This window comes from Catharus ustulatus, chromosome 10, assembly GCF_009819885.2.
Source record: "Catharus ustulatus isolate bCatUst1 chromosome 10, bCatUst1.pri.v2, whole genome shotgun sequence".
NCBI lineage: Eukaryota > Metazoa > Chordata > Aves > Passeriformes > Turdidae > Catharus > Catharus ustulatus.
In genome coordinates, this window is record NC_046230.1 from 9,189,243 (window position 1) to 9,214,553 (window position 25,311).

At 50.3% G+C, this 25,311-nt stretch overlaps 1 protein-coding gene across 2 annotated transcripts; it reads right to left on the reverse strand.

The window, feature by feature from the left end:
• Nucleotides 1-18,790: 18,790 nt before the first annotated feature.
• FAM124B (family with sequence similarity 124 member B) lies at nucleotides 18,791-24,397 on the reverse strand. Of its 2 annotated transcripts, none has more exons than XM_033068209.1 (3): nucleotides 24,296-24,397; nucleotides 22,066-22,805; nucleotides 18,791-20,649 (listed from the first exon to the last, which is right to left on the reverse strand). In XM_033068209.1, the coding sequence occupies exons 2-3, from the start codon at nucleotides 22,792-22,794 to the stop codon at nucleotides 19,987-19,989; spliced, it is 1,392 nt and encodes a 463-aa protein (XP_032924100.1). In that variant the 5' UTR covers nucleotides 22,795-22,805; nucleotides 24,296-24,397; the 3' UTR covers nucleotides 18,791-19,986. The 2 variants fall into 2 exon arrangements, with proteins under 2 accessions (XP_032924100.1, XP_032924099.1); XM_033068208.1 differs by lacking the exon at nucleotides 24,296-24,397 and adding an exon at nucleotides 23,194-23,289.
• Between the last annotated feature and the right edge of the window lie 914 nt (nucleotides 24,398-25,311).

The window sequence follows — 25,311 nt, forward strand, 5'->3', positions numbered from 1 at the left end:
CAGCCCCACAGGGTGCTGGCACACCGTTTGCAGACAGGCCTGGGCAGCACAGTGCAGAAGGTGCTGGCAGAGTGGAGCCACCAGCGCTGGCAAAGCAGCCCTGCACCCCGGGCTGCTGGCACGGCAGGGGTGGCCGTGGATCACCCAGCAGCAGGAGCTCACCCAGGCCCTGGGAATCCTGCCAGCAGCCCCAGGAGCTCTGCTCACCCCTGGGCATCTGGGACAGCAGCTAAGTGCTCCTTATCAGCGCTGGGAAGATACGGCAGGATGAGAGCAGAATAACAAAAGCCCTGAGACGTGATTTATGTAGGAAAAAATAAACTTAGTATTAGTTTCCAATGGCATTTAGGTTTGAGAGGCCAGCCAAAACTTCGGGTTTTTTTACAAAAAAAAATCTACTTCACTGAAATACTCTTTCCTACAGGGACTTCTCTGTGTTGTGCTTAGGCAGTGTTATAACAATAAACAGGCATCCTTGCCTTAAGGGACTGCAGATACTGCCAAAGCAGGCAACATTTTAAACCTACAATAACCTTTCACTAATTGCAGAAGTCAAGCCAGACAGCCCAAACAGGCACAGAGCTGGGAGAGCACTTCAAGGAAGAGTGACACAGCATGGGCTTTTACCCAGGCACTGCTGCCAACTGGCTTACAGAGAAAATTTACATCACCCTAAAGCCCAGAAACTGCCTTCGAAAAACTAACTGGCTCCTCAAATGCCCATACAGTTCATGGTTTGTGAACTGAAGCCAATGTGTGATTTCCCAGCCTCCCCAACAAATGGTGGGGACCAAGAGGAGCGTGGAGATGCAGCCCCTGACACAGAGACAGATGTTTCTGCACTGAGCCCCAGGGAATGCTTGGGGGGAACCACCTTTCAGAGGAAGGGGTTCCTCTGGCCCACAGCACACATGCTGAGAAGTGGTAAAATTATGCCAGGAAGCAAGAAGGCAAATGACTCTTCCTAACCAGTCCTCCCCTGAGAGCTGAGGTTAGCAGAGAACTGGGCATGCTGGGGAAGCTGCTGAGCTTTGCTCCGTAGTTGCACTGATAAAGACCCATGGTGGCTCACTGGGCATCAGCCCTGCTATGGGGCTACTGATGGTTCCAGTACAGCCACTGAGTATTTTAGGTGGGTTGGAAAGCACATTTCTACTCCAGGGATCAAAAGTCTCCAAGTAGGGTGATCCAAACAGTGCATTTAATGCAGGAGCTGTTGGCAGAGCCCAGGAGCAGGGCCCTGAGGCTGGGAGGAGAGCTGGGCTCCCTTCAGGGGCCATGCAGCAGCACTGGGCTGAGACCACAGCAAAGTCCACCCCACCCAAGCCTTTGTGGGGCTGTGAACCAAGGCCCTTTCACCTGGCTCACATACTAGAGGGGCTCAGGCAGTTAATTGTAAACCTGGTCAATTTTTAGAGTTATCGTTTATGAGCTAAGAGGATTCGATTTGAAATCCTACGTTGTTGGGTTTTTTTTGTTTAAATTAAATTGAGAGCAGCCTCCCCCCAGCCTGGTCCACAACACTTTCCTCAGAGATGCTCAGTTGAAAGGATCTGGAACTCATCACCATACCATCTGCCTCTCTGTGAGAGGTGATCAATCATCCTGAAAGTTTAAACACCCACAGTGCCTAATCCATTATAGTGCTCAAATCCACCTATTTTAGGCAGTGAAAGGGAGGACATGCTGTCCCCTCATGGCACAGCAGTCAAACCCCAGCTTCCATGTCTGCCAAGCTATAAAACCCCAGTGCTTCCTGGTTTTTACAGTCAGTACTAAGGGAATCTTCTTAGGATAGACAGGCAGGCAGAGATGGAGGGCTGTGTGTGACACCACCCTGTGACAGGGCTGCAGCAGCATCCAGCACAAGCCTGAGGAGGGATGAGCACTCCCCAAACCTGCCTTCCCTCTGCCCACATGCAGAAACTGCCTGGGAGTAAAGAGCAAAGCTAATTCCTCATCCTACCATGATCAGCTCTGGAGATGCACAAAGGACTCCTTCTCCACAGGGCACAGATAAATTCAGGAGTCAGTGGAAACCAAACAGGTACTGATGGCTCCATTCCCCTCTGCTAGAGCAGGTACAAGGCTGGGGACACCTACAACAGCTTTATCCATCCCAAAGGAACAGGGATCAGTCTGCAGAAAAAGTGTATGGAAATTCCCTTTCCTTGTGCTGTCTGCAGGCTTTGGCATTGCACAATGTGGGTGTTTTGGGCCACACAAAATCACTGCCTGAGAACAGGAGGCTGGCTTTGCTCTGCCCTGCATGGCTCAGGGCACAGGCTGGGTGTTGCTAAGGAAGGTGGCAGAGGCCACAGTTCTGGTCCCCCTTGGGTCCCCCTGTCCTGTACAGCACTTTGTACCCGAGCAGCATCCCCTGGCCTGTTGGGGTGGGGCTGTGCAGAGACCAAGGAGCCCAAAAGAGCTTGCCAGGAGAGCAGCAGCCTGCCCTGCAATCCTGCTGGCATCTGTCAGCAGCAGCACATGGCTTCTATGGTTGGATTTGGGACACACTGTGCAAGCCACCAGTGCAGGCACTGCTGTGTGAAATTCCAGGGAAATGGCACAAGGCGTTTACTATCGTGTCTGTTCTAGCAGATGAGTAGGCAGACTATTAACAGAGATCAACTGAATGTAGAATCTTTTATAACAACCCAGATGACACATGCTGTCATCACTGGCTTAGAACAAGCCCTGATCAAAAAGTCACTGTCCAGATTGGGCACAAATTGTTTGTTTTCTTAAACAAGAACACCAGGTAGTCCACAAGTTCATGATTCATCCTTCACCACGAAGATCTCCACCCCAGGTTTGTCTAACAGACAGCTACTTACTGACCTGCTGAATCCTTTTCCTTGGCTGACCTGGAGACACCAGCCAGCTTCATTGTGCTGATCTTCATCTCCCAAGAGAATCAGCTGGAGCAGCAGAGGGTTCTGCTCATCATAGTCTGAGCTCCTGGATGTGGCTCTCCCATGCTGGAAATGAGCCGTAGCTATGCAGGCTGCAAGTCTAGAAAACAGGTGGAGGTTCAAAAAACACCCCAAAATTGTCTCTATTAGCACTTAATAGGAAGGGAAGTAATTTCTGGTGCTGTTATGGAGTGCCTGTGCAGTATCTGAGTTTTCAGGCACACTTACAGACAAGCCTTCCCTACCTCCTGTGAGCATTGTTGTGACAGGGACAAAAGAATAAAATGGAGTGGCCAGGGGAGAAAGTAGAATAAAGTTGAAATATATGAGGATTTTCCAGATGAGTATGTGATTTAGGGACTTCAGGGGGAATTTAGGCATTGGAATTTTGTACTAAAACATCCTGGGTTTTCAGTGAAGATATCCAAGAGGCACCTGCACATTGAGCAATTGTCAAAGGAACACCAAGACAAACTATCACTTCAAAGAGGCTGCAGTAGGCACCATGGAATCCATGAAAACAGAATTAATCTGACAAATTCCCTCCATTTATGGATTGAAAGAGAAATTTCCCTGACAAACGCTGTGCCCAAGCCAATGGTGCTGTGCTGCTGTGTGCTGACTACAGGGCAGCCAAGGTGTGAAATGCAGTGCTCATCCCAGATCTTGTGAGCCTCCATCCAGCTGAGTTCTCTCAGTCCTGCCCACTAGACAGACCAGACTGGAGCAGAGATGAACCCAAGCCTGGGTGTGAATCCCCCTCCAGAGCCACTTCAGCTGGCAGAGCAATCCTGGGTAGAATTTCCAGAAACACTCACCTGGGCAATAACTCATTGTCACTGGGAGCCATGGGTGCCAATTGTCCCTGTGGCACTGACCAGCCAGTCCTGCTGTTCTCAGTTGGAAATGAAAAGAACAGTCCACAAGACCTGCTGCCTCTCAGGACTTCACCCACAGACCCTGGAACTTGTCTTGGAGACAGGCTTCATGAAGAAAAAGGCTTTCTTGAGCTAACAAAGCCACATGAGGATAAGCCAAAAATGATCATTAAAAACTATGGTATATGACCCCAAAATTAAAAATACAGTTAAAGTGTGTGTTTTGGGAAAGAAAATTTAATTTTCCTTAAGTCAGCACACAAAATCATTGGCTAATGACTGAGATACAGTGGTGCCCACTGAGATTTCTCTGCAAAAGAGAGGGAGAGAAATGTATTCAAGACGTAAGACAAGTAGTGTGAGCTAAGTTGTTTTAATTCTCTCCTTCCCCATCCCCAGGTTTCACTCCAGTGTCACTCACAGTGCTGGGTTTTTACCAATGCCTACATCTGACACATTTTCAAAGCCCAGAAGTGAACAGCATTCAAAACACAGCGCAAGTCGCTTGAAACAGCTTTCCAATATTTATACAAACAACCTTGGGGCTTTGAAAACATCTCCAAGCCCCCGTGTCCCACAGAGGCCCTCCATCTCAGGCGTGAGCTCTGGCTTTGGCACACAGCACAGGAAGAGCCTGAGCTGGTGAAGCAGAGGTTAGTCAGATGTGCCTGAACATCTGGTCATCATCAGCGGAGAGCAGCGCTGCGAGGTGGGCGGGGTGATCCTGGCCCTGAACTGCTGCCATCTCTGACTAAATGGACAATGGACAAGCTTGTCGTGTGCAAGGCTGTTTGTTGGATGCCCTTGCTGTTTCCATGGGTTTCCTTTCCCAACACCCATGTTGCAGGAGAAGCTGCAATCACACAGACACCCAGTGCGTCACAGCTCTGTCAGCAGCAGTGGCACTGCCATCCACCCTGCAGGGACAGCTCCACCTCGGGCTGGGAACCCTCTGCTGCTGATCCTGGCCCACTCCAGCCTATTTGCAGCACGCTCAGATCAGCTCATGGGATTAAAAAGTTCCAATCACAGCGAAACGCTTATGGAGTTTGCAATTATAAAGAAAACGTAGGCCGGCAATTGCATGTTTGACTCTGGCAGCAGGGGCTCCCTGTCACCCCTTGAAACCCAGCCATTTTTGTCAGGAGTGCCTTCTTTGAGGCAGTGACGCTGGAAAATCGTTGGCCAGAAATGTGTGAATTAGTCAGGAGCTGTGTGAGTAACAGGAAGGGAGGTCCCAGGGCCAGATGAGTGCTGCCTCGTCACTCCGGCTGCGGGGCTCCATGGAAATCGGGAAAGGCATTTTTCCTCCTGCCACTCACTGGAGATGCACATTTCCCTGCAAGGCTGGGGTGTCCCCCTCTGGGACGTGTCTGGGCAGTGCCCATGCTGGGGACACCATGAGTTCTGCTATGGGCAGAATCCAAACGGGGAGCAGGAGCTGCACTCATGCTGTGTCACCACACGTTCCCAAAGCACGTGGGAAGAGGAGATTTCCTGTCCTGAGAGAGAGGAGATTATTTAATGCAGCTGCATGGGTGACATCCCCAAGCCCAGCTGTTGTCAATAAGAGAACCCTGCCAGTGGGCACTGCAGACGTCATGGCTTGTCATGGTCTGCAGGCCAGCTCAGCCTGTGTCAGCACTGCTCCAGAGCTGGGAGCACACATGGCACTGGATTGCTCAGCCATGCAGGGTCTGTGGATCCCAGCAGAGCCCTCCAGCAGACCTCCTTGGGGAGCTGCATGGGGCAGGCCCCACTACCCCATACAGCCCAGAAGAGCCAACCATACCCAAACCCTCAGAGGAGAAGCTGACCTGTGTCTCTGAAGAGCTTTGCTGTGCTCATCAGGCTCCTTCACACCCTTTGGACTGAGCCTGGAGGGATTCAGAGCAAAAACACTTGAGCACACACTTTCCTGAATCAAGGTCGCAGCTCCAGATTGTTTCTCTGTGTTCAAACAACCAGGTTAATAAATCAAAATAAGTTCTCAGAAGAGTCTTGTTCAAAAAGGATTAAAAACATCAGTGTTTTTGCCAGAAATAGTAGGCTCAGATACAGGGTTTGACCCCTCTTCTGCTGAACACACAGAAAACATCTGCTTGGTCAAGCAAAACTCTGGATTAAACTGGATGATTCTGACCATGTTTGTGGTTCTGAAATCCTTTCTTAAGATAGATAACAAGCTAATTCATATCCAAGTGTTCTAAAGTTGGGATATGCATCAATTTATAGGGGAACTTTGATGCTTCTAGGTAACAAAGCAATCTCAAAAATGTCTGAAAGCACAAGACAGAGAATAGAAGCATTTCCACAGTACAGAACATTTCCACAGCACAGTGTGAGGCTCTCCATTGTTTGTTAGATTTAATGCACAAATACAATAAAAAGGAAGTCATGCTGACAAAATAGCAAGTTTATGCCTGTTCAGCACTAGACACTAAAATTCCAGTATTCACCCATCACAGAGCAGTATCACCAGCAAGTCACCGCCCCGTTAAATGCAGAACTTCACAAACACAGCAGAGGACCCAGCTCTTGCCAAGAGAAATCACACTGACAAAAGCACATGGGGACTTGGCTGATTTAGGCAAAAACATCACCTGTACCAAATCCCACTTAAAAAAGCAGGTATCTCCACCCAGGGTTCTCTTCACCATTGCCTTTGCCCTAAGCTGCTGGATATCCCATAAAATCTGATTTGGAGGGACTGAGCTCACACCCTCTGAACATGGGCTAAGAGAAACAGTATTTGTTTACCTTCTACATAACCCGGGTGAGGATTTAAAATGCTGTGTCCTGTCCCATTTCCATGCTCATTAGGAGTTCCTGCCTGCAGGAATGGCCCACTCCAGGCAGGTCCCACTGCCCTCCCAGGAGAGCCACTGGCTGCTGCTGGCACCACAGGCTTCTCAAAGATGCCAGGATAAATTCACTTCTTGCAGCTGAGATTGTGCCCTGAGATCTTATCACCATGGGAAACACTCTTGGAAGAGATTTGAACCAACAGGGACACACCAAGCAGAGCAGAACATCGGAGCTGAGCCTGCACCCGTTAGGAGAACCCAGGACTGCCTTGTCCCTGAGCACAGAGCCTGCAGAGATGTCCTCTGCTCCATCCTGCAGAGCAGGGCTGGCCTGACTGCCAGCCAGACCAGCTGAGGGTATGGGCAGAGAGAAAGGGTGGCTTCAGGCTGTCACTGACAGCTCCTAGTCTGAGGGATCATGTACCCAAGCAGTGCTCTGGACTCACCTTTCTGTCGGTACCGTGATGACACAGGCTAAGCCACTTTGAAATGCTGCGAGCTACTCCCATGTTTTAACTGGAACACTATCATAACTCTTTAGTTCTTGGCTCCCATTTCTCAGTCAGGAGCACTTCTTACAGCACTGGGCCACCTTCCAGGCATAACATCTACCAAAGGCACTGAGTATGTCCTAGTTTTTCTCAGAAAACAGCCCAGAGCAAAATGACTACAATGCAGCAAGTGCAGAAGAGAACCAGCAGTGAGGAGGTCAAATACTAATTAAAACCAAACTGGGAAAAGAGCAAACCAAAACTGCCTAATCTATGACCCCAGGAGAAAATTACTGTGAGCAACAAACAAAATCAGTTCCAGTCATGCTTTGCAGAACCAGCAGTACCCAACTCTGCAGGGCAGCATGTGAGCAGGGCCAGCCTCAGTGTTTCCAACACCCAGTGCTGCTGGACCAGCATCTGTTTTCTGTCACTGACAGGAGCCTGGGAATGAGCCCTCCCCACCTGCACACTGAGAAGGGAACCCCTGGGTGGATGTGGGGCTTCCTCAGCACCAGAGCACCTGAAGGATGAGGCAAACCTACTGCAGCTGTGTGACTTCTGAAAGGCAGGCTGACCTAAACCCACAGGAGATGAGCACAGCAAAGATAGCTCAGGGTCTGGAATCCAAGGCACTGCACAGTACACAAGTGGAACAGCCACTTCTTGGCTAGGGGAAGGGTGGAACAGTAGGACCATCCTTTTCCCAAGATCTTCCAGCAGCCTGTAGCAGTAAGCACCTCCAAAGACAGGGTAATAAAAAAAAAAAAAAAAAAAAAAGACAGAAGTAGTTCAATTAATGTAAGGAAAATGGAGATAAAACCAGCCATTAGTTATTTCTGTTCCCACTATGCACATCCCTCCAAGATACTCTGTTGTCTGTGAGTGCCCAGATTCACCAATTAGCTTTAGTCTAGCTGGCCTCTCAACTCCTACTTCAGATGGAAGAAAGATGCAGTGAATATCTCATCATTGCTCCAAGCAAGAACAATGTCTCCACTGCCATCCAAAAGCCCCTTCTCCTCCTCCTGCAGGTGCTGAGGCTTCTCTCCCTTCCACCCACCACTGACCAGCCTCCACAGAGCCGTTCTCAGCCCCCAGCATCTCCAAATAAAGGCGCTGTCATTGTTTCAACACATGCCTGACAAAGAGGAATTCTAAAGGCTGAAACAGGGAGTGATGGTGCAGCGCAGGAAAGCAGAGAATCCAGCCTGAGTACCTGAGATCACTGCAGCTTGCATGTACACCATACCTCTGCATTCATCCTCTTCCTACTTGTTCTCATCTTTCTTTCTAAACAATAATGGTTTGGGTTTGTTTTTTTTCAAATATCAGACAGGGTTCCAACCTCTGGATGCCTGTTCAGGTGTAGAGTCTTGGCATGCTGTTGAATTTATGTTAAGCCAGCTCATTATCACTGAACAATGGCCCATGAATTGGCAATTGCTCAAAGAACTCACTTATCAAGGCCATGCCCAACAAAAACAAACTGTTAATGCAAAGTTTTGAAGTGTATGAAAGAAGGATTAAGGAAGAAGGATGTTGCTTTTAATCTCTAAGATTAGGAGATGAGAGATCTGGTTTTTATTAAAGGGAGTCTCCCTGTGATGTTAGGCAAACTGTACAAAATCCCTGTATTTTCATTTCCTTCTGAATAAAATGAGAATAATACTATTTTCCTATCCAGTGGAGAGGTTTGGATAACTTCAGCCCTAATGCTCTCAATGCCGACCACCAAAATGCCTGTGAAGTGTGAGGTGAAAGAAAAACCAACTCAGCCAACCACATCTGATTGACTGAATTTTTAAACTCGAATGAATTGACTTTCATCCAGCTTCCAGAACCCAAACCGAGTACACACGATTAGGCTAAGAATAAGCATGAGAAATGGCACTCTACAGGGTAATTTTCTGGAGAGCTGGCAGCCCCAGGAGGGGGCTGGGGACGAGAGCAGCTCCTCAGCCGTGACCAGCCTGTGACAATCTCATTAATTTTGTGCGGCGGCTCCACATCCCAGGGGTGTCTGGAGCTGGGGGCTCGCTCCTCAGCCTGCAGCCCCAGCTCCTGCCCTGCAGGGCCATGGGAGCCCCCAGAGCCCCATGGAGATCCTGCCTCTGGAGCAGGCTGAGCATCGCATCCTTCCCAGCCAGGAGTGCCCGTGAGCCCCACGCTGCATGAGCCAGGTGTTTCTGAGAAAAGCCACGCTCAGAGCTGGGCTCTGTGAGCTGCAGGAGCTGGGCACGGCTGGGTTGGCATGGGAGGGGATGTGGTCACTGCTCTGACCTTGCTGGACCAAAGGCCAACTGCATCCCCACATTTCTGGGGAAATGACTGCCTCCCACGTGTTTGCAAAAGGACATTGCACAGAGCCACGCTGCCTCCAGAGCCTGATCCTCCCCTGTGACACTGCCACAGCTGGAACTGCCAGCCACCGCTGGGAGAAATGGCTTTCAATCATGAAAAGGGGAAAAAAAGAAAAGAAAAAAATCACTTCAAGCTTGGCAAAGCTTTGTAGTAAATTTTCAGTGTTTCTCCCACACAACCTCTGCATCAGCAAGGTTATTGTTATTATTGTTATCACAATTTAAGATTACAGGCAAATAGCTTTTAGAACATACAACGGGTGACTGCTTTCAAAAACCATCCAAAATGTCGATGTTAAAAGGGGCTGTTGCATGCCCATAACATCTCCTTTCCCATTACCATCAGCAACCCTGTGCAATCCTCCATAAAGTGAAACCACATGCTGGAGCATTAATGATAATGGATGGACAGGCTGAGGCTGCCAACCTGCATTGCTGGGTGTAGGTCAAGCAAGACAGAGCACAAAACACACACAGAGAGAACAAATGCTTTCAAATAATCACTCTCCAAGCAGTAACCATGTGCTGAATCAAAACCATGATGGATTCTCTTGCAGACAAATCCTATCCAGAAGAACAACTGAGAAACACAGACAAGTCTCTAGGCGGCCACCAGGCGTGGGTGGCCAGCACTGCCATCCTCATCCACCTCTCAGAGGCCCAGGAAATCCATGGTGGGTGTGGGGGAAGCAGTTGAAAAGTATTTTCATTGCCAACACAGTTTCCCTCACAAACAACTCAAATCCAGGCTTTGCTGGTCTGAGGCTCACCATTGCTCCTGCCACAAAAGCACAGTAGAAGGAATCCATCACATCTCACAGCTACACCAGAACTAAGGAAAGCTCAAATTAAACCTGGACAAAAGTCCCATCCTGCTCTGTTTTTGATAAATTTTGTGCGATGCAGCTGCAGCAAGTCCCAGGGACACCCTGCCAGGCAGCTCTGTGGCAGCCTGGGGTACACCAGCCCCCAAACCTCCCTGGGGAGCACAGCCATGGAAACACCACCTTGCTGGCTCACCATGGATGGTTTGAGTCACCAGGGGGATGGAAGCAGTCTCCACACTTCAAAAGGCTCCAAAACGCACTCTCATGAATCAAACAGCTGAAAATAAAACCCAGCAGCCAGAGAAGTGAAGCAAGGGGTGTGGATCTGCAAGACATTAGAATAAAGTGTTTTATGGGTTTTCCTTCCTTCTTCTCCTCCCTGTTGTTTTTTGGCTAAGGCTCAAGGTTTTCTCTGGGACACAGCATTGTACATCCCCTGAGTGGAAGTGACCCCAGCTGTGCTGGCAGCTCCCACTCTGACACCTGAGTCCCAGGAGCTCTCTGTCCCAGCACCACCAGTGCTGCCTCTCAGGTCACACTGGCTGCTGCTGGGTTTGTGTGTGCTGCACTCCCCCAGACACACTCAGAGGAGACAGACTGTGCCAGCAGCACCTGCAGACAAGGAGCAGCAGGAGCTGTTCCCCAAGGCCAGCCTGCCCTGCTGCCTGGAGAGGGACCAGCTCCAGCCCCTGGCATGGCCTCCCACCACCACCCCTGCTCCTAGAACCCCTCCACTGAGCCTGCCTGCCAAGGAACTGCACCTCTCACACCACACACCTCCTGCTCCCACTGATACCTTGGCAGAAGTTCCCTTTTTCCAAACTAAATCTAGGAACCAAACACAACACAGGGCACAGATGGAGCATGAGGGTCCTTCAGGATGCCCATATCACAGTACCTGCCTTACCAGTGCCAGCAAATTACAAATGAAATGCAGCCTCTTAGAAGAAGAGATGCCTGGAAGCAGGGACTGAGGGATCCTGTGTAGGTCAGGTTTGTTCTCAGCCCAGTGTCATGGCAAGCAGAGGAAGGGACAGAAAGCCCTGGGTGAAGGCAAGCAAAGCCAGCACACTGACACAGGAAGAATTAAATGCTGGGGAGGCTTCTGGCCTGTCATCACTTAGAACTTGTAAACACAACAGTGGTTATTACCAGAGCTGAACAATAAGACTGGAAAACAGAAGTCTCCACAGGCAATTGCTGAAGCAAAGCAGCTTTGAGAAGTAAAAGATTTGCTCTTCTCTACCAGAAAGTGCTTGGCTTCCCATGGTACCTGTCTGGTCTCAACTGCTTTAACACATTTGCCATGTGCTGCAGGATGAGCAGCTCCAGTGAGTGTCAGAGAGCTGCACCTAAGGGTGAACAAACTGACAAGTTTATGAGAAATCTAAACCTTCTGGTTTAGTGAAATCTGGTTTCACTCCAACTTGCAAAAAAGCTAACACTTGTGAAATTTCTCATGACACAGAATGACTTTCCCATCTAAAAAGAATATCTGGTAAACATCAGCATGAGGCATTTCTGTAATCAGCTGTTCTCTCCACAAAGCCCGGTAGCTCCAAATTAAAACAAGATGAGAAAGCCACAGTTAAATTCTCAGGGAAACTCTGCTCTCCTCCTACCCCTTCCTCTGGTGCCCCAGCTCACACAGACTGCTGGAAACCCTCACAGCCTGTCTTAGGTTGGGGCTGTAGATTTTGGGGAGCTGGACTGCAGAGCTGGGAGCTCAGTGTGAAACCACTGAACCTGTGAGTGAAACCAGCTGGTGGCCAAAGCACCCCACCAAGGCCAGTGGGGACCCAGCAGGACCTTCAGTGGAGCCTTGAGAGTGTCACTGCACATCTGCTCCCCCAGGACACTTCTGGTGGTGGCAGAACCAGCCTGATTAGTCACCTTCTGACTCCTCACTTCTGGAGAGTGCAGCAGCAGCTTGAAGAGCTGGCTGGACTGGCAGGAGGCCACACAGGCCATGCAACAACCACTATACTATGCCCAGTGGGCAGGGAAGTGGAGTATCAGTGCCATGAAATGCTGCATTTCATCTAAACACAAAGTTTCATAACACCCATTTATTCATCCCAGTTATGTGCACCCACCCCAGTGACCATTACCAGTTTCCAGAGCACTGCATCCAAAGGAAGCTGCTGGTGATGCTGTTCCCAGCACATGTGGTCATCCTGAGAGGATGCTTCTGTCTAATACAGCCAACAAATAAGGGAGGGGCAGGAACACAACCAAGATCTGCTCGCTTAGTTCTGCTGCCAGACTGGAAATAAAATTTCCAGCCACTGGAATGGCCAAAATACATTCCCTTTGTACTCACTGCACACTCAGAATCTTTTGTGTTACTCTGGGAGTTTCCTTTAATGTACTCTCCTTTTTTTTATTGTTTTCATTGACAATCCCTGGGGCATTTTAAGCTAATTCTGGTAAAGCAAAAGCAAAACCACAAACCGCACTTCCACTCCAACCATCCACTGGTGAAGCTTCAGGTTCAGAAAGCAGCAAGGGGACAGGATGGCTCAGGTGTGTGCCCAGCACCTGTGAGTGAATGGCTCACACAGTCTCTGGTGCCTTGCCAGGAGGGGAGGGAAGCTGAGGAAGGATCAGGGATGGGCACTGATGGCCTGGGCTCCCAGTGCAGGCACTGCTATGGGTGAGCATGGCAGATCCAGGGGGAGGCTGAGCCCTCCTGTGCCTGCAGCCTCTGGACAAGCAGCACCACACCCCCCGGGACAATCCCAGCTCCCAGCAGTGACACAAGGGCAGTAGGGACAGGGTTAGAAGGGCTGGGAGGCCTTGGTGCCTCATCATTCCTCCATCTCTCACACTCTCCCAAGAGAGCAGCAGCGAGCCAAACCTAAGGAAAGAGCACAAGGAAGGAGATTCTCCTCTTTCTCCCCAACCCAGTAAAGCCAACAGGGAGGTAAGAACTTCAGAGCAAGCATCTTTCACCTCCAGTCACTTGTCAGGATATCTCACATCCTCTGTTGCAGTTTTGGGAAGCGAGGATCAATCTCCACCAGCTGTGGCAGCTAACAGCCCCAGCAGCTCCTGCCTGCTCCTGCCTTCCTGGGCCTGTGCCCTGGGAGGCTGCTTCTGATGCTGAGATGCTGCTGGAGATGATCCCAATTAAAGAAGTGAGGCTGTCACAATTTCAGCTGCACGAGGCAGATGAGAAAATGAGCAGTGTCACTGGGTGTCTGCAGGAACAAATTTACAAACCTAATCACCTCCCAGCATAGCCAGGCTGCCAGTGCCTGAAGAAGGGTGATAGGGGAGAAAAAAGCTTTTGGAACTCTTAAAGAATATAAATTCACCCTAATAGGAACTGGATCTGTCCCTGCCTGTAATCAGGAGCAGAACTGAGATCCTGAACTGGAATATTAATACAAGTGCTCTATAGGAGATGAAAACCTCTCAAAACCTCTCTCAAATAATGAGAATTAAACATCAGAAGCGCAGCACAGCAAACTGCAATGCAGTTGTGCTGTCGGGAGGAGTCTGCTGTAAGGGGAGGATTTGATTGAGAAATTCCATGGAAGATATGACTGCCTCCTGGCAGTGCCCTGGACAACATATCTGCTCTGACTGCTTCCTGGCACACTGACTTTTCATTCCAGATACCCTCCCTAAGTTGGGTGTGATCCCTGATTCTCTTTAAAAAATAGGATAATTTAATTTTTAATGCAGGTTGATCTTCTAATACAGGTTGATCCTCTGCACCTAAACAAGACCAATACATGGGAACAGGAAAGAAATTCTTATTGTAACATCTGTTGTATTTTGCTATTCTGTATTACTGCTGTTATGGTTTGAGGGGGGGGGAATATCTGTGACCCTTCAGTGAGGAACTAAGTGTTTGGGGTGATCAATTTTATTGCATTGCAAATGAGCAGCTTTTCCTGAAAATGAAGCTGATGGGGAACAGCTAAGACTGAGAAGGGCACAGATCCAGGACTCAGCTTGCTGCTGAAGCCCAGGCTGCAGGCACACCTGCCCTTGGCAGAGGAGGGGTGTGACAGTGATCAGCCTGAGGAACATTCTGCAGCTGGCAGGCAGCTCTTGCAAGAGGCGTTTTTATTCTCCCCCAGGTTCCTTCCCGATGCCCAAGGGAGGCACTCAGGCCATTCCTGTGCATCCTACCCCATCCTCAGGAAGCTTCTGCTGCCCAGGCTCCTCCCCTGTTCCCTGATGTCCAGGGATGTGCCTTCCACACTTACCATATCAGGGCCCTGAAGACTGAGGGAAAAACGAGTTTTCACTTCCCTGAGGACAAAAGAAAGGTGCTGGCAAGCCTTGCAGGAAAACACTGTCTTGAGAAGGGGACAAAGCAGAGCTCCAATAGGAACATGCACAGGTTGGGCAGCTCAGTCCCAGCTGAGCCCCCTGCCCTAACATGTGCATGTCCCACCCCAGCTGGTCTGTCAGACTGGCATTAATAACATTTGGAGGTTTGCTCAGCAAAACCCAGCAGCAAGACCCTCCATCTCCACCCCACAGGCCCAAGCAGCTGCTGCAAAGCTGAGTTTGTGTGCAGGAGGTGCCAGGAAGGATGGACAGGGAGCTCCAGGCTGCAATGGGGCTGCAGGGAATTCTCCTGATTGCCAACCTACATGGAATGATGGGAGGGAAGAGAAGGATGTGTGCCACACATACAGGGAACCACAGGGACACCCCAAGCCTCTCTGACCCTCTCACAGCCCAGACCTCTCCTTTGGCTTCAGCAGAAGTTTTCTGATCCTGATTAGAGAAAAGCAAAGCCTCAGAGCCTTTGAGCTTCATAATTCACTTTGCAAGTGAGGCACAGGGAGGGACAGACATGATCTGAAATGCCTTGTATCTCCCCCAGCTCTGCCCTGCCAAAGCAAAAGTCCCACTCTTCACCTCACTCCCTGCCCTACTCCATCACCTCTGTCCCAGAGTGATCATTTGGTGCTCAGCTACTGATGAAAAGGGAGAATTCATAGCATTTTTTAGCAAAACATCTTGCCAGTGCTACACTGAGTCTTCTTACACACAGCAGATGCACAGTAACAACTGCACATGACATTGCACAGCATCAGTGACTGTGGCTGCCAAAAACCAGTAAAACACCTTATGAACAGCTCTATTTTCCCCTCTCACTCACATGACAGATCTCCTTAACTGACTATTTTGCTGTCAAGAGAGAATTAATGAATGAGAGAGAAATGGGCTTTCTTTGTTATTATACCTCAATTGCTTTCTAATCTATCAGGTTAATTTCGTGTTAATGAAAATGAGGATTAAAAGCCCCAGTTGCTGGAAGGGTGGGGACAGGGACTGCAGCTCCATGAGGAACTCTGGAGCACGGCTGGCTTGGCGAGCTGATGCTGCAGAAAGGCAAAGCCTGGGGGAGGAGGGCAGACCCCTGGCCGGGGCTGCTTGCGGGCAGCTCCCGTCTTTGTGTCGGGGCAGGGGAGGCACAGGAGCAGCATCGCCCACCCGGGGGACCCGGGGCTGCTCGGGCTGTGCGGGGCAGGAGCAGGGCCAGGCTGAGCCTGAAGGGTCAGGGGGACAGGGACACCCCGAGCTCGGATCGCAGCTGTGCCTGCACAAAGGGGGACAGGGACACGGAGCAGGGAGAGGCAGGGACACAGCGGGGACAGGGACACAGAGCAGGGGGGACAGGAACACGGAGCAGGGAGAGGCAGGGACACACCGGGCACAGGGACACACCGAGGACAGGGACACACCGGGCACAGGGGGAGGCAGGGACACACCGGGCACAGGGACACACCGGGCACAGGGACACACCGGGCACAGGGGGAGGCAGGGACACACCGGGCACAGGGACACACCGAGGACAGGGACACACCGGGCACAGGGGGAGGCAGGGACACACCGGGCACAGGGACACACCGGGCACAGGGACACACCGGGCACAGGGACACGGAGCAGGGGAGGCAGGGACACACCGGGGATAGGGACACACCGGGCACAGGGACACGGAGCAGGGGAGGCAGGGACACACCGGGCACAGGGACACGGAGCAGGGGAGGCAGGGACACACCGGGCGCAGGGACACACCGGGCACAGGGACACACCGGGCACAGGGACACGGAGCAGGGGGGACAGGGACACACCGGGCACAGGGACACGGAGCAGGGGAGGTGCCGTGTGCCGGCAGCAGGCGGAGCTGGTGGCTCAGGGACGGGCGGGACCGGCCCCGCAGTCCCCGCACCGACACACGGGGACAAACGTAACTATAGAACAATAACAATACCAACAACACCAACAGTAACCGTAACAACAATAATCTGGAAAATCTGCAAAAACCAAGAGGTGTCGGGACAATAGAAGAGGTGACCCCCACTGTCCCAGCCCTGCACAGGGGACCATGCCCCGATGACACACGCTGGCACAGCCCGTGCAGGAGCTGGAGCTGCCACACTCGCCTTCAGCCAACGAGACAACTTCTGGTTTGTGTTCCTGCTACAAACATGAGATTTCTGAAACATCTATTTTCCTCTACCCAGCGGCTGCAAAGCTTTGTTTGTACTGGGTACAGAGCACGGCACCAACACAGGTGAAGAGAATGAGAGTCCCACCCCAGACCCACCCCTGTAAATCTGGGAAGACTCACAGGACTGCCTCAGGATTTACCAGGGCACTCATGAAAGCTGAATTTGGCCCAGAATTCAGGAAAAAGAGTGCTTTCAGCATTTGCTTCCCCGAAAGAATCGAGCTTGCCAGTTTGTTTTTAACAGGAGGCCAAGCCTGTGATCTCACTGACCAGAGCTGTGTTTTCCTGGCTGCCTGCCCACGCCAGGAGTGGGGAGCAAGGGAGCACCCCCTGCCTTTGTGCTTGTATCCAGGCATCAGGGAACGCTCCCGCTGCTCCTGGGCAACTCATCCCTCAGAAATACCACTGTGCTTGCTTCAGAGGAGACAAAACACACAGTTTCTGTTGCCAGGGACTAAACAACAACAAAAAAGCAACAGCAGTCACCACTTCAGGTTGTGTTAAAGTGACCCCAAAGCAAGTTTTGCTTTTTCTGACCCGCCCTGCCCACACTCCCTCTCTCAGCACACACCCTACTCCTGCTAGAACAGATTTCCTCCCTCCATCATCCAGCCTGTGCCAGTGACCCAGGAGCAAAGCCTTTCAGTTCGGATGGGACTGTTCATCCTCATCCCTTGTGAGTACCTGGCAGCATCTCTGCCCCCTCTGGGAATGGGGTCACCCAGTGGCTCACAGGGGTCCCAGGGCCACGTCCCTACTCCTGGGCACGGTCCTGCCTGACACAAAGCAGGATCCCACTGCCCCCAAAATGTGCACACCTCGAAATTAAAATCCTGGTTAGAGGGTGCTAATCAATGACCATGGCTGCTGTCCATCAAGGGAATGAGCAGCTCAGTATCCACAGCACCATTACCCCAGTGGTCACAGCCAGGTCAGAGCCATTCCCACCAGAGTGGATCCTTCATACCAAGCTCAACATACACCAAAGGAAAAATCCCACTGCATTTCCCTTCATTCAGTGTTGTGGTGCCATGATCCTCTGAGCATAGCTTGTCAAACCCCCTCTCCAGTTTCCCAAGGCTGTTTTCCTCAGAGTGCTTTTCTGGGAGCAGCACAGGGGTTGGGAAGCCCTGGCTGAGCTCACTGCCAGCCCCACACATCATGCATCCATTCCCTCTGGCTGTTTACCAGAAGCTCCTCTCTCAGGGTGTTTGGGGCACAGACCTTCAGCAGACCCTGCCAACCCGTGCTCCTTCTTAGACTTTTTAAAAAGCCTGAAAGAAATGGCACAGTGTGCAAGGAAGAAGTATAAAATAGAGGCTGCAGAGATATGAACAGTATGGAAAATGTGAATCTTTGCCTTCCACTGAATCTGTCCACGGAGAAATATGCCCTCTGACCTAACACACCTTGCACACCTGCCTGTGCAATACAGAATTTGTACTAGATATATCCTGTGCTTACAATACATGGATTTTACATGCACACTGTTAAAAGCAATCTTTTCAGAGCCATTTTCTGTTGACTCAAAGCCCTTTTCCATCATCTGTTGCAGGCAGGTGAAACTTGTCCCTTTTTTTCCCTGAATGATGAAGCATTTCCCCCAGGCTAGATACTGACCTTCTGCCTCTTTCTTTAGGTAAAATAAGATTATGCTAAATGGTCACACTCAAGTGCCTTTGGCAGGAGAGAGCAGAGAGAAGGCCATGAAAGCTCTCTTTAAAGCTGTTTCTCCCAGGAATCCCACTTCTGCCTTAATTCCCAAGTCCATGATTACCCCATCCATGCCCACTGCAGGTCTGCAGCCTCGTGTTATAGAGAGCACTGTCCTGCTCTGAGCCCCCTGCTCTCTCCACACGCCTCCAGCCCACCCGCACACACCACAGCAGAGGAGCCAGCCCCTGCCAGCTCCTCTTGGCTGCTTCCCTAGAGGTAACACATCACAGTAGGGTTCATTAGAAATTCCATTTAGAAATTCTCCAAATTAGAAATTTTTGTAGAGCTTGTGAAAACCTGGGGAGTGTTTGTAAGTGTCCAGTGAATGAAGTGTTCTGTTCTGTGTAGGTTTTTGGTCCCCAAATTGAAGGGTTCATGAACATCACTTGGCAGGGCAGCACCTGCTGGGAGGGCCCAGAGCAGGGACTTCCCTATATCCCTTCCAGAATTCAGATATATTCAAGGGAGAGAACACCTCTTTGTTGTACTTACATTTGAAGGTAAGTATGATCAGATGTGGCTTTTCTTTGAATAATTTCACTCCTCCTTCATATTTTTCCCATCTCTTTCCCTCTGAGATTTATTTAATCCTACTTGAGAAAGAAAACTGATCAAGATGGGAGTTATTTTAGCATCTGTTGATGCTGAATCATGACTTCATTTCTCCCCTCCTTTTTACTCTTGAGGATTTAGCAATTCCCTCCAAGACTCTTAACTTCTCTTGTCTTCTGTTAATTAAAACCCAGCTAAGATTGCCTGCTAATTGCACACTGGTTTAACAAAGCCTGGCCTGTTGCTGTGTTTATTTTAAGTGTAACATGAATAGGCAACAGCAGGTTTTGCTGGCACTTCTCCTCAAGTGTGTGGCTTTTGCCTGTACTGTGTTGAGTTGGGAAAAAGGTCTTGCTAGAAATATTTTTCTTGAGAAATATTTAAAATAATATTCTTATGTTTCAAATTTCGCATAAAATTGACAACATTGATAGATTTTAAATACCAACAACAGGGGAAGCAAGAAGGAACACAAAGGATCACCAGCATAACCCCTGTGACCATGCCATGGCCTTGTTCCATGTTGTCCTGGCTAGGGATGGTGAGTTCCCATGGCTGGGGGCATCCAGCTGCTTGGGCAGTTCAGGCTTGAAGGTGCAATCTGCACCTTCAAAACCCATCTGAAGATGTCACTGTCTATTTTTTAGCATCTTAGAACAGCTGTAGGAGTCATATGGCTTATTCCTATTCACTGCACAACAAAGCTCTTACCTACTGTGCATTAAAAAAAAAAAACAAACAAAACCAAAACCCAACAAAACAAACAAACTAAAACAAGAACTTTCTGTAAATACAGTGTTATTTTTCCTGCAGCCTCCTAAGCATCTCTCCATGGAAATTCAGTGTCTGCCTCAGTGACCCCTAGTGGGGTGTCACAGCTCCAGAGGCACACGCTGAGCAGCTCCGCATCCTTTGGGAAGGACGAGTCCGTCTGGCACGTTTGGTTTAGGTCATATGAAGAATTCCTGCTCCTCCTGGTGCTCTGCTCGGTGTGCAGGGCTGCCCCGCGGTGTTTGCGGAGCTCCATGCGCTGCTCTGCTGCTTCGGGCTGGGGCGAGCCGCAGCCGCGCCCCGTCCTGGGCGGCCCCGGCCCCGGTCCGGGGGGATGGCAGGGGCTGGGGGGATGGCAGGGGCTGGGGGCTGCTCCCCAGGGGCTGGGGGGATGGCAGGGGCTGGGGGCTGCTCCGCAGGGCCCGGGGGAAGTGGCTCAGCGGGCAGCGGGCGCTCCCGGCGCTGCCCACGGCCAGCCCGGTGTCCACGTCGGTCTCTGCCCCGCGGTGCCCGCGGCTCTCTGCAGGAGCCTGCAGCCTCCTGCCCGCCTGCCTGCGGAGCGAAACCGCTGCCCAGCCCGGCCGGGATGCTGCCACACCGGGAGGAGAGCAGGAGTGCCTCTGGAGGTCACTGCTGCCCTGCTCAGAGGCGAGGACTTGACTCGGGTCAGATTCTCTCTGACCCTTCAGAGCTCTGACCTGCTGGCCTCTCCGCCTGGGATTACCCTGTTGGACAGGGAGAGGGGCTGGCATACAGTCCTGCGGGATTTTCCCACTGCTTGTATTATTATGCTTCTGGGAAAGCCCGATGTTTGTTTCAAGGGTCCTGGAGCTGCTTTGAACCTGTGGAAAATCAGAGAGAGCCCAGTTATCACACAGTTCTGGCTTGACCACCGATGATGCTCTCACCCAGCTGCGCTGTGCTGGGGTCACCTGCAGCCTGAGTCCGTGCACCTGGGGAAGTCCCTGCCAAAGTGGGTTGTGGGTACAAAAAATCCAGGGGAACCTGGAGAAACACCTGGGAAGGAGAGTCACTGCCACTTACCACAGCGGGGAATGACAACTCCGTGTGGACTCTGCTTAGTTTGCAATACAGCAGGAGGTTGGGGCAGGGGGGTAAATTGCAGGATCTTAGAAGAAAGATTTACAATATGGGCTGAAGAGCTGCAGAATAAAGCACTACACTTCAGCCTGCTGTCTGGAGCTTGGACACAAGACACATCCTCAAGTTCAAGGATTACGCCTTCCTTTGCAAGGAGCACAATGCACCATGGTCACATCCCTAAAAAAGCTTCCAAATTTCCTGCTAGTGAATTAATGTACCTCTGTCAGCTCAAAGACCTTGTATCTACAGCAGGAATTACAGAGTAATTTAGGAAGGGAGCTTTGGAGGTCACCTGGCCCAGTCCAACTTCAAATCTATGTGAAGATAGCCAGGGCCTTGACCACTCCAAGAGGCTGCAAACCAGTTTATAAATTGGTATTGAATAAGGCAGCATAAAAATAGTCTGAACCAAGTAAATAACTTCACCTGTAACAGAGGACTTCTGGAAGGAAAAAGAAAAAGCCAGGGCAAATAATTTAAAATCCAAATTACAAGAAGAAAATAAGCAGAGGTGGGAGGGGTTATTACAATGGAAAGAGAGCACACTGAGCCAAACTGCCATTCTACTCACTTGTATCATTCTCACTACATATGACCCCAGCACAGACTTCGTCATTTTTAAAAAATTTGTATTCACATAACCTCTGGACTGCACACTTCAACAGAAAAGGCAGAGATTTCCTAGGACACATCTCTTCATCACTTTTGCCCAACTGCAACTCACTTGCGATCTCACAACCTCGAGTGCAGGTGGTGCTGTATCAACACTACACTTACAAAACTTCTGGTTATGGATGCCAAAAATCTGCTTTGAAAAACATTATACAGCAATGACTTATCAGAAAAAGACTAGGCTACAATCATTTTTTTGAGGCAGAGGAAGGAAGATGTTAAGCTAGCATGCCCTAGAAAACATTAATAATCTGCATTTCAGGCAAACAGTAATGATGTTAATTCAACTGTACAAAAACGTTCCAAGGATCAGCGCTTGTATTTATCAACAGCATCACAACACTGGCAGACACCGATTACTGCATTCACAAATTCAAAAGAAAACACGAACAAACAAAATCGTAATTTCCATTTTGAACCAGTCCTGCTTTCCTTGGATGAAAAGTAGATAAACCCTCCTCCTGAGAGCACCACAGACATACCTTGAGCAGAATTGTATTTCCTTCATAGTCCTGCGTTTGCCACCTGGTGCTGCTGATAGGAACGCAGGGGTTGGGCAGCAGGGCCACGAGCTGCCCGATTTCCCGCACCCTGAACTGCAGGGCTGCCGAGTCCCGGGGCTCGGCCACCACCCCGATGGGCAGCTGCTTCAGGCACAGCTGCACGGCCACGTGAGGGGTGGTGTACAGCACAAAGACACTCAGAGTGCTGCTCTGCACGGTGGCTTCTTTCTGGAGGATCATCTCGTAGAGCCTCACGGCATCCTCGTAGTTGTCAAAGCTGCAGTAGAGGGTGACGCGCAGGATCTCGGGGCCGCAGTGCGCCCGCCTGATGCCCCACACGGGCAGCTGCTCATCCAGGCCATAGAAGTCCTGCTGGCATGGGCCACAGAGGGGCCTTTGCCCATTAGCAAACTGGGCACGCTGGTACCGCCAGGGAGGGCGCTGGAATTGCTCGTGGACCTGGAAAATCCGTTCTTCTCCCAAGTCCTCGAGCAGAAAAAGGAGGACGGATATTCCGGGAAAGCTGCGGCTCCTCTTGCGGTATCTCTCGAAGTATTTCAGTGGAGGAACTCGCTCAGACACCAGGAAAACACGAATGTCCAGGCAGAGCCACTCCAAAAGCCGGTCCAGAGTTTGCTGCAGAGGAAATGAGTGTCCCAAGTGGGTGAGGAGATGCACAGTCATCAGAGACTCTGCTCCATCATCCATTGCAAAGACTCCTGGCAAAAAAATTAAAACAGACAAATTGGTGCCTTCCTTTTGCTCTTTGCCTCAGGAGTACAAGGGTGTACTCTGAGCTTTGAACAGAATGAGTTCAGACTCCTCCAGGCTTTGCAGCAACCTGATGAATGAAACAGGTGGGTGAGCACAGTGAGCATGCAGAGGGGCAGGTGCAAGGCTTTAAGCGAGCAGTCCCAGGTCACATCCCAGCAGAGCTCGGCTCAAGGCTCATTCCCAGCTCTGGAGCTCTCATCACTGAGTACATCGGACCCAAGTGTCCAGAAACAGCTCTGGGTCCTCCTGCTCCTGTCGTTCACGACACAGGACAGCAGAGATGCATAGCACTGGCACACAAGCAGAGATTTTCCAGCATGAGGTGATGCTCACTTGTCTCTCGGCAGTGGAAGTGGCTGCTCCAGACCCAGCGAGTCCCACCAGTGCAATCACTGCCTTTTGCAAAGCCCATGGCTGAAACCCTCAGCAAATTTTCTTGTAGTCAGCAGGCTGGCTTTGGCTCATTGTAAAAAGCCTGTGATCTCTGTGAGTCCCACCCTTCTGGGGCACACAGATAAGCTATTCTTTGAAAACAAGGAAGGAAAACAAAATAACAAAAGAAAAACCCAGCCATGTGAACATAAGAGATAACAATAAGGGCAGATATAAATCAGGAAAGAGGAGCTTTGGGAAAAAACCTCCTCCTAGCTACACCCTTCACAACACAGGTAGCTTCCTGCCTAACTGGAAATCAGGTTCTGGGTTATTGTACACAGCCCATAAAAGCTGGGTACCAGGCTTCCCATTTTCAGTGCCCTCTTTGCTTCTTTCTCATCCTTTTTAAAATTTTTTTTCCCCTGAGATACCCATGTAATCAGCAGCCTTAATCAAAGTCCAAGGTTGTTTTCTTTTTTGCTCCTTGGGTTTACATATGGGTACTTAGCTTACTGCATAAGCTACAATAGGAATGCTGAAAATACATTGTTTTCCAGGTCTCTTCTAGTGTCTGGACAATAAATCACACTGTCCCTTCATCTCCCTATTTGCCCGTCCAGGAGTAACACAATACAGATCAAGCCAAACCCACTTCCTGCACAGAACTGCCCCCACTGCAGCCAGTATTTAAATCAAAACTGGGGCCTCTGGTGATCTGTCCAGCTCCATCCAATTAAGAACAGCATATCTCTCTCTGCTGACTTTCCTCTCAAACAGCCAAGCACACAAAGCAGTGGTCCACTGTTAAGAAATCCCAACATTAATGAGTATGTTATTCAAAATTCTGAACTATTTTTTTTTTTAATATGACCCTAACTTTATATTCAACTAAGTAAAATCTCCAAGGTCTAAAGCTACAAGCAGCAGTGCCTTGGTTCTCTTTAGGGAGATCTCTCTCACTGGTAGAAACTCGCATTCATGCTTTAAAAGCTACACTGACACCTTTGTGCAATAAAAATAGACTGTCTAGAAAATGAGAAAAAAATTAGTTTGCACTCACCTGCAACACTTCGAGTAAGTAACAACTGCTGTTGGGAGGGAGACAAAAACAAAATCCAGCCTTCAGACAATTGCAGGAAGAGAGTGAAGAGAAGAGTGCAAGTGTTCAAAATATTAAAATGCTCTAGATGAGCTCTGAACAACACAATTTCACTAAAATATGGAAAAGGAAATGATTCATCAACTCCTTGCTACAGGGCAGGGGCAGGCAGTCATCTGCCTTCCTGCCTGTGAAGAACAAGGGAATTTGCCTGTACAGGAAAACACCAAAACCAAGTAAGCTCACCAGGGCTTGGGGTGCAGCTGGAAGCAGCTCCCACGAGCAGGTTCCCCTATTCCCACCCCAGGTGAAGACCTCTTGGGCTGCTCCCACACCACAGCCCCAGTACCTGCCCCCAGTCCCCCTTCTCCCTGGGAGCAGGAGCCCCATTCCTGCACCTGCAAACTGCTCCCTCTGAGGGCAGAGAAGAGGGAGCAAGGAGAGCAAGCACTGCTTTCCTCATGCAGTGCCATCACTGCTGGCTTGTGCAGCTCTCAGCCCCATCCCTGCTCCAATCTGCTGGATAAAATCCGTGGGCAGCCACAGCAGCACGGTGAAGGTGACTGGGGGACATCAATTCTTGCAGAGCAGCTGTGGAGAGTAAGGGCTGGTTAAGCAATGATGCAGAAACCTTGGCCCTCTCCAGCTCCTGCTGTGGCCAGGGGAACCAAATTGTTTCCCAGATGGGCAGGTGCCTCCCACAGAGGCTGCTGAAGGTGTGCAGCATCTCTTCTGTTTTTACAACAGCCAAAAACCTGAGCCTTACTCACAAAAAGGGTTAAACCCTGAACCATCCACCATGTTTCGTCTGTGCTTGCTGAGGTGAGACAGGGAAACAATCTCAGCTCTGAAACGCTACCTGATGGAGCTGCCTGGAGAGCAGTTTCAGGCCTCTTTAGGTTCTCAGCTCTGGGTCAGGAGAATCCACCAATCCTCCTATGAGGAGCAGGAGATGAGCTGAACCTCAGCCTCAGAGG

Bases quoted from the DNA above. Each gene is read 5' to 3' on its own strand.
- FAM124B (XM_033068208.1), bottom strand. From the start codon at position 23,272: ATGGGCTTTGCAAAAGGCAGTGATTGCACTGGTGGGACTCGCTGGGTC. The intron at 22,806-23,193 runs GTGAGCATCACC...TTTTTTTGCCAG, and splicing joins CTTCCACTGCCGAGAGACAA to GAGTCTTTGCAATGGATGAT. The intron at 20,650-22,065 runs GTATGTCTGTGG...GATTTTCCACAG, and splicing joins GAAATACAATTCTGCTCAAG to GTTCAAAGCAGCTCCAGGAC.